The 13,067-nt window shown below is 45.4% G+C and overlaps 1 protein-coding gene across 1 annotated transcript; it reads left to right on the top strand.

Annotated features, from left to right (window-relative positions):
* The first annotated feature begins 475 nt into the window (after positions 1-475).
* LOC142814150 (uncharacterized) lies at positions 476-13,061 on the top strand. Its single transcript, XM_075892111.1, has 6 exons — positions 476-508; positions 1,758-1,858; positions 3,266-3,356; positions 8,610-8,771; positions 10,216-10,366; positions 12,522-13,061. The coding sequence occupies exons 1-6, from the start codon at positions 479-481 to the stop codon at positions 12,905-12,907; spliced, it is 921 nt and encodes a 306-aa protein (XP_075748226.1). The 5' UTR covers positions 476-478; the 3' UTR covers positions 12,908-13,061.
* The last annotated feature ends 6 nt before the right edge of the window (positions 13,062-13,067 follow it).

Here is a 13,067-nt window from a genome sequence, read left to right as displayed (position 1 = left end):
ATGGAAAACGGAAAACCTGGTTGCCATAGTGTTGATCACGGAAGATCTGTTGTTTGCAGGACTGGTATTTGCATCGACTAGACCTCGATACGCACTTTTTTCCCCATCCGATACGCTGTTCTCAAAAAATGTTTTCTCTATACGTGCCTCGATGCGGGCGCCGATAGTTGTGCGGGATCCTTACAAAAGCGCCGGTCTCGTACAACACCGCACGAGACATGTCACTACCAAGTTCAGAGGGATGAAAGATCCTTTAATGATTCTTCAAACTTCTGATTTATTGCCACGGGCAACCTGCGCTCCCATAAGTCGAGGTTAATGAGTTGCGCCCCCGTAAACCGTAGCTGCTTAACTGTTTTTCGTAAACGAAATCGATGTCAGAATGCTATTGGTGCTACCAAGGCCGCAGCGAGTAGGGGTCGCTATTTAACGCGCCACCATCACGATTTCCGCGAAAATCAACCGAAAGCAGTTGACCATGAGGCACATGAAGGTGGCAGCAATCACGGTAAGAAGCGCAGGTTTGTAGGATTCTAGTGCAGCCTAGCAGAGCGTCATTTGTAAATGCTCAACAAGTGTGTTGAGGCGAGATAAAACATGGAGCCCCCCCCCCCTCCCCCCCCCGTCATCATTCCTGATTGTGATGAAGTTTTCTCACGTCGATTACAGTCGCAAAACAATTATTTTCATGTTGGTCTGAAGAAGGCACATTTTTGTTCGCCTAAAACTATAAAAATATTGGCCGCAACATATATTTATTAAACTATTCCGTAATTTCTCAACTTTGACTGCACCCGGCGAAAGTACTTCATTATTCGTAAGAACAAGTACGATGCAATTTCATGTGTTTTTGTTCCACGATGCAGCTAGTCTAACTTGGAGATAAAACAGCAGGAACATGTCGAATGGTACAAAATACCAGTATGAATGTAATTTAATTTATCCTTGCATACAAGTTGAGCTGAGGAGAGCATAACTTCATGCATATAAACTTGCCCGTCCAACATATTACATGAAATAAACAGAAATGTTTTCGTGTGTCCTGCTATAGACTTCAGAACTTTGCTGAAAGAAATGACTTTTACAAAGTAGGGCGAAGTTTCAAAAGTTTCCTCAAAAAACCCATTCTTAATCTTTTTCTAATCTATCTCATTGAAGTCAAAGACGTTATCTACCATTCTGAGTGGAACAAAACAAAACAATAACGTTAGATTATTTGTGTTGCTAGAAATTTATAACGTGATAGGATCGCAGAAAGATCGTGTAATGATCGTGAATACGGAGTATAAATTTCAGCCTTCCTTCAATATCATTCAGTAGTGGTGTCGGAAGGCGTTGCAACTGTCGAATTATCGAGCGGCGGCTATTCAACAAATCGAACATAACATATTCTATTCGCAAAGTGAACTATTTACAGGGATACTGTTTATTCCCTAGTCAAACATACTTGAGTACTTCTTAATCATCGCCCTTTTACCCCAAACTGCACCAAAATTATAAGAATGTTTCGACTACGATGCAAATGAGAGATAAGTTCGGGGGCAAGTGAAACTCATGAAAAATGGCCAAGCAGGGACCGTCTCTGGAATCAAAGTTTCGACAAGTGTACCAGTGGGGGCCCTGAAGGGCACAAGCGCACGTGTCACAACATTGCCTCAAGCAGCACTGCTCGCCTAATAATCTTTCATTATAGATTTGGCAGTAATTAACGTAGCAATTATATAACAGTAAGTAAATTGCTTTCTTGTCGAGCTCAGTACCCACCATGGACATTTGTCTACGATGAAGACGACGAGAAGAAAATCTACGGCTACGTGGGAGCCGCACTGACAAATATTACGGCATCTATGAATATGACGTAAGAGGAATTCCTTTTTTTTTTCTATCTTTCGCGAAATATGGATACTTTTCTTAGTCTGATTTATAGCCTGGTTTCTCGTTCATCAGTTGCAGAGACGCAGAACGCGGTACTAGACATAGGGTAGTGGCGTTTGCATGTCCAGGTCTCAGCATGAGATAAAAAAAAATTCAAATAGGGCTTTTAATGGTATTCCCGATATTTCACTATTTCACCGATAAATCTACAGTGTCAATTTTCATGAAAGGAGCACGGCGACACGTGGCCTGCGCGCTCCGGCGGCTTTGGCAGCGCGTTCAAACGGGAGCGAGAGCAACCACAATCTCTTTTCGCGTCATCTCGTGGCGAGCAAAACAACCATTCGTTGCTGATATAGAACGGAAAGCTCGCAACCCCTCCCCCTTCAATGCGATTACCAGCTCTCGCATAATCGCCTTAAAGGGGGAGGGGGTCGCAATCTTGGCGCTGGTCCCATATCAGCAACGCGTGGTTGTTATGGTCGCCGCGAGATGACGTTAGAAGAGACTGTGGTTGCTCTCGCTCCCGCTTGAACGCGCGGCTAGGAGCCGCCGGAGCGCGCAGGCCATGCGTCGCCGTGTTACCTTTTATGAAAATTGACACTGTACAAAGCTTAACGTAAAAAAAAAAAGAACCGGCTCTGATTCCACTCAAGTAAGCTTACCTCTATGTCTATGCATATAATGTATGATTTCTGCTACGTTGACGAAAATGTGCCTTTTTTAAGTATACGCGAAGTTAAATCGTAAATGAAATGCTATTCAGAAAAAAGTTATACGTCATTCTTTGTTGGAAAGTGTTCAGCTGAAAGACAGGTACATTTCGTACAGCAGCAGCATGCGGAGAACTACACATACTTTGGTATTCAACACGCTACAGCTATGTTTAGGAAGCACCCGAAGTTTTAAACATGTGCTACCGAGGCGCGTTATTAATAAATAAGACTTCCCTGAAGAAAAGATGGGCTCAAATAAAGGATTCTTTACGCGACGTGCCCTTCTCTAATTTCTTATTGAGGCTTCGGTTCCTTTGGTTCCACACATTTGACGCGAGAACGAGCTTGATACTTTAGAAAGTAATGCATTACACCCTTACTTCCACAATGAGGCCATTTGTATCACGACCGGAACGCTAACAGAGAAATCAGTGGCCAGTGACGCTGAATAAGATTAACTCTGATTCCAAACATTCACCTGCCTTTTTTGGCTTTTCTTTTTTCTTTTTGCTTGAAGGGATGAAAGGAGATGTTTTGGAACCTGGTTAATATGCGGTATATATATCCGGTATCTGTTAACGCTTTCGGCCTAAATTGTCAACGTAGAGAAACCATTCTGCATAATGGGGTTGTACCACCGAAACTTGTGCGTTCTGATATCGATTCTCACGCAGCACAGAAATCGTTGCCCCTCTGGATGGTTACTATGGGGGCGTTACAGAAAACGGCACAATGGTCGGAAGTCTCATGATGATCGACAAGGGGGTAAGTCATCAGACCATTATTCTATGCTTAGATAACAGTTAGGAAGTCCGGGATCTCTCCGGACTTGAGGAAGATAGCGATGAGTGCGAGGAGGAAACCAGACCGGTAGATGGCGGTTCCCCCACTGGCTTGCAACTCCGGCTTAATCGCCGCCGCCTGCGTGCTTAAGGCCTGTACATGTGCTACCCGCCCCACACAGACACACTTCACATGCTATAGGACCCCGCCATACCCACGCGGAGGGTGAAAAAGCGTCGCCGATTCACTCTTGCGCACTGTGTTTGCGTGCGGCAGCTTGGCCCTTAGGCTAATGCCCGCGTCGTTAACATGTCGAAGTTCGTTGTCACGCCGCTGTCGACTCGAGTCGTGGTAGTAGTGGCACTGGAAGAATGGTTAAAACTGTGACGTGGCATGGTGTAAGCTACTCGCCCCCCCCCCCCCCCTTCCGACACAGGCCAACTATAGTAAGACCCAGGATTCCTCAATGCGCGCGACCACCAACCCCGCTTTGGAGGGTGGAGACAACCACGTCATCTGCTACAGAGTCCGCCATTACGATGCCCTCTCCGCAAGCCGCCTATAGTCACGACGGTCAGCCGAGTGTTGCACGGCTGCATACAGAGTTTGTTGTGTCAAAACGTGTAGTGCTCAAACAACGTGAGAAAAATAAAGTTCTTTACATCGGGAGTGTGAAGGTCTTAGATATCTAGTCTGCAGTCTTCCTTTTTAAAGTGACATAAGCAGCTGGACTTGCTCGCAGCAGAAGAATACTGTCGACGCAAGGCGCGTTAACACCTTCAATTAGCGTCTTTTTGAACTAGTCGCTAACTATTTATATAGGTTAAAGATGTGAAACGCCCGCACCTAAGTCGAATGACCTTTCAATGTGTCTGTGTTGTGTGCATTCCACAGTGTGAAAATAGTTTGCCATTTGCTAGCTGGTTTGAAAAGAAGAATAAAAAGATTGGCAACATATCCACGGAGTGAATGATGGAGAGCGGGGCGAAGCATTCGTCCGCCCAATCGTTCTTGCTTCCGTCCGTCTTTGCGTCCGTCTTTGTGACTGTCTTTGTGACCATCTTTGTGACCGTCTTTGTGACCGTCTTTGTGACCGTCTTTGTGACCGTCTTTGTGACTGTCCATGCGTCCATCCGCCCGTCCGTGCGTGCATCTGTTCGTGCGTCCATCCCTGCGTTCGTCCATGCATCCGCCCCTGCTTCCGTTCATACGTCAATCCATGCATCTGTCTGTGTGTCCATTTGTTCATCTATTCAACACTCCAAGTACCACCATCTGGCATCGTTTCATCATATATTCCCCATATAGAAGCACTGCCATCCAGCGGATATTCCAAGGACTAAACGAGAGGTGGCACACGCACACTTTCTTACAGCTTGTGCTACGGGTCAACGTCCCACCTTTAACCACCTCGAGTTCATGGTATATACTAGTTCACTGTATTCATGGCACTGCGGCTGAACGCTCGCTAAACCTTTCTAAAGCTAAGGAGGTTACACCCAGCGAGTATAACGTAGCAACCCTTTCTTGTCAGGTGGTGCTTAATGTACATGCCAATGGCTGCTAATGGGGATCACAGCGTGCGCGTTAACTAAAAGCCAAATGCTCCTGTCTCTCATTCTCCATTAGCAGCCACTGGCATGTACATTGAGCACTATCTTCTTATGATTCAACAACGCACAGGAGAAATCTCTCACCGGCACCACCTTGGAGGTCAAAATACTATACTTGTTACATATACAACGGCTGCGAGGGACGAACGAGTGCCGCTATAGAGAGCTTCGCCCCTAAAAGTACATGCTTTCAAAAGAAAAGGGAAACATCACAGCATATCTACGGAGTGAACGATGATGTGTTGGGCGAAGCGTTTATCCGTGCTTCTGTCCGTGCGTCCGTTCATGCGTCTGTCCATCCGTACATCCATTCATACGTCTGTCCGTCCAGTATATCCGCGGAGCATAGCACGTACGGAAGAACGCTTCGTTACACTCATCATCATTCATGATGGGGGGGGGCAAAGCGTACGTCCGTCCATCAGTCCGTCCGTGCATCTGTCTGTCTGTCCGTCCGGCTGTCTGTCACTCACACTAGCGCCACATTGTTAGCGAGTCATACAACTAGGTGGTTACGAACCGGTCACAGACATGCATGGACAAACCCACGGCTTTAGAAGCTTCGCCCCTAAGACGTTGATAGCGTACCATATTTTCATATAATTTTCTTCAATGATTGAATTTATATATTGTTTACAGACCACACCCTGACGTGCACAGTATATTTTACGTTGTTTTCATCTCTTATACTTTACTGCAAACAGCATATTGGTCAAAAATTGTTGATAACATATTATACTAATTGGTGATCTACATGTGGCTTTTATGGCTATAAACCATGGCTTGCACGCAAACATTGACTATCAAACTGGGTTTAGTGTGTTTTCTATAGTAATATATTGTAAATTAACAATTTTTAAAGCTTTCATTGATATCGTTAAAATGAAGCGACGACCCCACGACTTCACAACAATGAGCAAGCAAATTGCATTTATGATGCAGCAATTTCGGATTCCACAGCTTTATTTGGACGATGACTTTATTGTACTTCAAAAACAAGCGTTAAAACTCACTGCAAGTTAACCGCAGCGCATGTATTGCTTCCACTTCCACAGGTTCTCGTTCTTTCCAGCTGGCGCAGGTGAATGCGCAGCTTTCCTCGTGCATAACTTGATATCAACATTTTTTTTCCAAAGAACCCTTCTACTGCTGGCATACCTGCAAGCTGCACCTCACCTTTTTGATTGAATATTCAGTTACAGATTTGAGAAGGGACATCAGGGTGAACAGGTTGTCTGCTCCGGATGTGATTTCTTTCAAGTCCTCTTCACAATATATGAGTGAGCTCATAACCTCAGCGCTTGGATAACACAAGTTCTCGCCATCCTGAACACACTCCTTCAGTGCAGTTAAATATGCGTGTTCATGGCTCGTCGAGCCTTTCATTGCAGCCCTGCACTGCTCACAATTAGTTTTCTTCAACATTCCCTACACAAGAAATTCACCTATATGGTTCAAAATGCTGCATTCTATAAGCCAACGCTTCAGTGAAAAGATTTTCCTCATCATCAATTTCTCTTCAGCATCTCCACGAGACTATTTTTCCTTGCGATATCATGTCAACTAGGTACCATGAGTCATCATACGGACTCAGCGTACGGGCTCAATGACGGACGCACAGATGCACTGACGCGTGGACCAACACAGGGACGGACGAACGAACGGAAAGACACGACTTACGTACGTAAGCACGGACGGACTGATGGACGCTTCGCCCCACTCATCATCATTCACTCCGAGGATTTGCTGTGATATTGTTTTAAATTACATCCAATGCAATGAAGCTGGCTATTACGAATACGACGACTATACGATGACACGCGACATACGACCCACGGCATAGAGAGCTTTGCCCCTAAAAGGAATAGTTGAAGGCGCCGGCAGCAACAAGCGCACAACGTAAGCGCACATCTTCGCGCAATTGCAGCTTGTGTACAAGAAGCGATTGAGAACTACGCATTTTGTGTGATCCAAAATGAACGAGTTAAACACGCATGTACACAGCATGCAAATAAACGTGTAATGCACCCGGTGCACTGGTGATCGGAATTAAGCCCGATCGGAATCAAATTTCTCAACAGTGATTGGCACGTACCGCTCTGCAGCTGGTGAAGAGAGTCAGTTACATCAAGCTTTATCGCGATTGAAAGTGCCCGTGTCACAGCGCTTTAAGTTATAACTCTGGAAATGCTGAGATGGCATAAGTTACGCTGCACAAACACGAGTGATCCGTGGGTTGCCAGTTCTCTCGCTTGATCTTTACAAGCCACAAGAACCATCTTTTCAGATCTTTCGGGAATATAAACATCCTGTAGCCATTTCGAGAGTGGTTTGTGGACTGTGGCACACAACAACCAGGCATTTCGCCCGAGAAAACACCGCGCACGTGTCTCACTCAACCAGCCCCAACGAGACGGGGGCAGCCGAATGGCGGCCGCCGACTGGAAGGTGGCACTCACCCCTTCAGAAAGTGGCTCCACCCTCCAAGGGGGCGCGCGCATCGAGGAACCCTACCCGCCGCCGAGTCGCAGCGCCCCCCTTCCCATTACATGAGGGGTGCAGGCCTTGCGCGCCTCCTCCTAATTGCTTTGTGGAAGTGCTGCTGCTGATTCTCCCCCCCCCCCTCCCCGTGCGCAAGCCTCTGACTGAGACGAAGCCAGGGGTGAGAGCCGGTGACGGAACAGACGTCCACTGGCCCCGATTTCCTCCTCGCGTTCGTCGTTTCTTGTCCTAGCGTGTGTGAAGATGCAAAAGAACAAAGATGTTTCGTCCGGGTGACCAATAAGCCACAGCCGATTACCTCCGTGACTAATAAAGTAGTTTCGCCCATGCACTCGGCCATAGTCTCCGAAGGCGGAGCCACCAGATGTCCGTCTCATGATGCCACTCTGGAGTGCGATTCCTGGTTCAAGCCTGTGCACATCCACTTTTCAGAAGAAAATGCCGCGGACTACTAACGATGCGTCAGACTGAAGCTTTTTTTTTTGTGCAACGTCTGCTAACGAAGACAATATCAAACACTAATAAATATAGCCTTTCCTCTTAACATGGCAGCTGACACTGACCACGACCGCTTTGGTAAAGTGAACATGACCTGTCAGAGTGGACATATTTGTGTAATAATGTTAGCATGGCTATGTCACTACATATCGCTAAAAACTGTAGGTGAAAATATGTTTTAATTCGTGTGACACTGCTGTGGTAACTATAGTTTCGTGAGATGAACCATGCTGCCCTATTTCGGATTAACTCTAGTGCGTTTGACCATGTTACTATGATGAAGACCAAATGAAGAATACGAACTCAAGCTCGTGGCTCTGTAACAGTTACCACGATGTCGTTTGCGGGATCAATATGCTTTTTTGTGTGTAAGACGCTCGAGAAGAAAGCACCTTGTCTCAACTCAAGGATCAACTGTATGGATCGATTTTACGCTAATAACTTTTGTCCCTTCCCAGGGTTACGTGAGGCCCGGTGCACTGACATATGCAATTATTCAAGAAGCAATTAATTCTAAAAATATATCTGAAATCATGGAAGAAGCCGAGTGCTCAATCGTTTTGTTTTTTTTTTTTGTTTCGTTTCAAACTATCATTACAACGCCTCTTTTTCCGGCTTTTAGCTCGTCGATGTTGTTGCGGGCCCGTTCGCCTTGGAATATCTCTTTTGGAAAGAGTTCCCTTCAACGAATCAGCTCTTCACTGACTACATCAAAATTATGAGTGGCATGCGAGACCCTTTCGTCTCCGATCCGGGAGCTTTTATCAACATGTTTGACAGGACGGTAAGTGTGATTTTCTAATATATGTGTACAGTACTGGCGCCCTAAATACATATTGAACTTCCTTTAACGAAGCCGCTTATCAGCGATCATAGAAACATTTTGAGTCTCAAACATACATATCATTCGTGCTTCTGGAGCCACAGAAGTATGGAAACTTTATTTCACATTAGAGTATTAGGGCAAGGATGATTTGGTCTACTTTAGTCCGAGGACCCGATGGGCTGCGGGGCTCGCTGAGCCTGATTGAGCAGAGAAGCTGGGCTCTCCTGATCCTCGCGGTAGCTCTAAAACGGGTTTTCCTCTAGTAAGGACAAGCTAGTTTTGAGTGGCCTCAGTGTATAGGTGGGAAAAGTATCTGAAAGACGGCCACTCCAAACACCGTGGATATGTGCCCGAGTATTGCGTTTGGTGGATTTCATTGGGTAATATTAGAACCAAATTTATGTAGCTAACGCCAGTTAGTAACCTGCTTCATACTGATACCGGGGTGTAGCCGGCTCAGTTTGGTATTGTCTTGGCTTTGTGTTTCCATAATATCGTGCACAAATGAAATTTTTCGCACTATTTACAACCATTTTGCAAGAGTTGTGATCACGAATCCTCGTAACACGCGCACTTTAAAGAGTTACGGTAGTCTTTCTTTATATAGTTTTCGTAGCTTCTCGCAATACTATCACAACTGTTGTTTCGTTTTCATGAGCCCTAAACAGCCCTCCATGAAATTGCGAAACTGGTCCACCATAGTCACACCATACGCGTAACGTTGTCCTTTAGTTGACCCGGGTGTCGAGGTATTTCTATGGCCCTTATAGAGATAGTATACTACAGATTGTGAGCGACTTCACTGGTAACGCGTTTCATCGTCTTGCACGCCTGAAACAAGACAAAGTTCTCTTTTCTTGTGGAACACGTGACGCCCTTTTTTCTCTTGAATCTTTGCTGAGGTCTGTTCTATTGTTTTGGGCTATATATGAAGGATGACTTTTTTTTCCTTTCTCGGCAGACTAGTTTGTTTGCGAATCAGGTCGATACCCTCAGCAAACAAATAATACATTGGCACGTTCCAATATATATTATTGACTTTCAGCAATAGGACAAGCAAAAACAGTGTTCGTTGGGTGCGCTTTTTTTTTTTTTGCGCACAAGAGGATAGCATGCAGCACGTGCGCAGTGGGGATAAACGCGAACATTATTTTTGCCTCCCCATTTTCTAAGACTGCGATTTTACCGTGCTTTCTGTTTTCTTTTAAGTGCAAAGAGTAGAATTAAATTCGCTGCTGTAAATTTCAACCGCTAATACCTTAGAGTTTCTATGTATTTAAAAAAGGTGTGAGATGATGGGTTTCTCTCAATGTCCTGCATCCCATTTGAAATAAAATAAGTCATTTTATGCAGTATATGGTGCCATAATAATCGCCTTCTCTTTATTTTCGATTATTTACAGACGTGGATTCTCTTCATTACTTCATACATTGTCCTGATAACGATGTCTACAATAGCCTATCGGGTTGCTGGCCGTAAAGGAAGACAGACAAACATATTTACGGACGTGTCAAAATATTTGTACGCATACATCGAAGTCCTATTCTTCGAGGGTAAGGGCATTAGTGCATTACATTTGGCCGATTCTAAAAAAAATATGTTTTCTTTTAAAAACCAAGAAACCGTTTAATTTTGTGATTGCCAACAGAAGTGTTTTATTTTGTTCATTTACTTTATTGATAAAACAATTGAGCCTTATGTCCCAAAACGAAGCTACGATTATGAGTGACGTCGTAAAGGGCAGCTTGGGATAGAGAGAGAGAAAGAGAGATAAAGATGCAAGGACAGGCAGGGAGGTTAACCAGACGCACATCCGGTTTGCCACCCTGCAGTGGGGAAGGGATGAAGGGGAGAAAAGAGGTTGCTCCTTCACCCCTTCCCCAGTGCAGGGCAGCTCGAGAAATTTTAATCGACTGGGGCTCATTGACGTGCACGCGTGTGCACGGGTGTTTCTTGCCTTTAGCGCCCATCGAAATGTGGCCGCAGTGGCCGAGAATCGAAGTGCCACACATCCTCGAGCTTAGAAGTGCGACACCCTACACGCTACGCGGATCACGCATTTTTGACTATCTTGTGTACTATGCCGAAGTCCAATCTTGGGAAATGAAAAGAAATAGTCCATGCCAAAGAAGGAGGCGTTATACCGTATAACCAAGTTTATTGAGCACTTTACTATTGCAACAAACATTTATTCGGTGTTATACACCTCTTTATAATTTCTTGGTCGCAGTTTTCTTACTGATACCGACTATAATGCTGATCCTAAACGAATACTAGCGCGACGTAAACAGGGACGGGAAAGAAAAGACACACTACAGCGCTGACTCGCAGCTAAAGTTTATTCCTAAAAGAAGCGGAATATATGACATCTGAAAAAAGCAAAGCAAAGAGAAGAAAAGAACCATCGCGCAAGCTCGAAGTGACAAAACTCTATAAATCGCTATGTGGCTAATGAAACGTGGAAGCTATCTGTGAGATATGAAACTTCGGCACCTGATAGTGTTAAGGACGGCTGCCTGATGCAATTATCACCTTCCAGTGACATGAAGGTAAATGACACGTCTAAACATGACAGTTATGACATGGATGTCATGTACGGCATATTTTACGTCCGCCTCATAACGTTGTGCTGATTTGAAAGTGACATATCAACCTTCCCCGTACGTACTTCGCATATCATCGATTCCCACTGTACGTGGGATCTGCCAGTTTTTCTCTTAGCTATATTATTTTAGGCATCGTTAATTTCAACTTGGTTTGAGCACTGCCAGCATAGACAGAACACTTTACCGTGTGCGTGTTCGTGCTGCCTTATAGATGCATCGAAGGACGACAACCCGGGCCCCAAAACTGATCCGCAATTAAAAAAGCCTTGCAAAACCTATTGAGCTTGGTCAGACAGCACTGCCGATTGTCAGTCGATGCCCCCGAGGACACTCAAGCTAAATATTGCGCTGTATGCAGGCTAGAATTGACAAACAAGTAATTAGCAAAGTCCGCGAAAAATAACTCCTCTTCTCTCTGCAAATGATGTCATACACGCAGGTCCACGGCTATTCGCTTATTTGAGCATAGTGTGCTTGGTAGTTACTGTGGCCGCCGCTGGATGCCGCCTCCTGCCCGCGCACCTGATTAGACTGAAATAGAACCGCGTGTTTGAAAATACAAGAAAGTGATGATGGTCATGAAAACCGCTCACGAATGCCTCCCTCCTTGTCATCCCCACCTTCCTGTTCGCAACACAAGAAAGAAAAGCCCATTCGCTGGTAGAGATGATGTACTTGGAGCATGCGACTAATCCCTGTAACTCCGCTCGTATACTTGACGGATGCTAAAAATTGTTTGTGGCATGCGAGTCCCGAAACGTGACGCCCTATTACTGAAACTATGCCATTACAATGTTTTAAAAGCAGCCCCACCGCGGTGGTCCAGTAGCTAAGGTACGCGGCTGCTGACCCGCATGTCGTGGGATTGAATCCCGGCTGCGCTGGCTGTGTTTTCGATGGAGGCGAGAATGCTGTACGCCCGTGTGCTCAGATTTAGGTGCACGTTGAAGAACCCCAGGGGGCCAAAATTTCCGCAGCCCTCCACTACGGCATCTCTCATATTCACATGGTGGTTTTGGGACGTTAAACCTCGCATATCAATTATTTTTTATAAGCACGCCACTTGAACGTTAAGCGTTCAGTCTGACATTCGTCGTAATAGCGACGCAGGTTCGCTTCGTGCCTCTGGCGAATCGCGTGCTTCTGGGAGCCTGGCTCATCGCCTGCTTCGTGCTTGTGAACCTGTTCAACGGCGAGGTAAAGGCAAATCTACTCGTCAAGTCGGAAACGACACGCATCAACAGTGCCGATGACTTGCAACGCCATCGGGACATGCTGCCCATGATCGCTGAAAGCTCGCCGATGCTATACGTAATCCGGGTGATAAAGCCTTATATATTTCTGCGGCATCTCACTTTGATCCCAGTGCATGCCAATAACGTAGGTTTTTGCTGTTTCATTTGTTCATTAAGGCGAAAGCTTTTGCTGCCTGATAAAACGCGCGAATTGATCATCGGCATCCCACGGCGTCGGAACCAATGTGAGTAATGCAAAATACAAAAAAGAAAAATCACATTCACGTGAAGCCATCATCACATGATGTCACAGATCAACCAATTCGTGATGTCCCCATGAGTGCACTATGAACGTCTTCACGTGAAATCGTCGCTTGTTCAAAGTTGGGCCGATGATGAACGCAGCGCGAAAT

Source organism: Rhipicephalus microplus, chromosome 4 (genome assembly GCF_043290135.1).
Source record: "Rhipicephalus microplus isolate Deutch F79 chromosome 4, USDA_Rmic, whole genome shotgun sequence".
NCBI lineage: Eukaryota > Metazoa > Arthropoda > Arachnida > Ixodida > Ixodidae > Rhipicephalus > Rhipicephalus microplus.
Note: the sequence above shows the minus strand (reverse complement) of the source record. Positions and strands in the feature narration are given on the sequence as shown.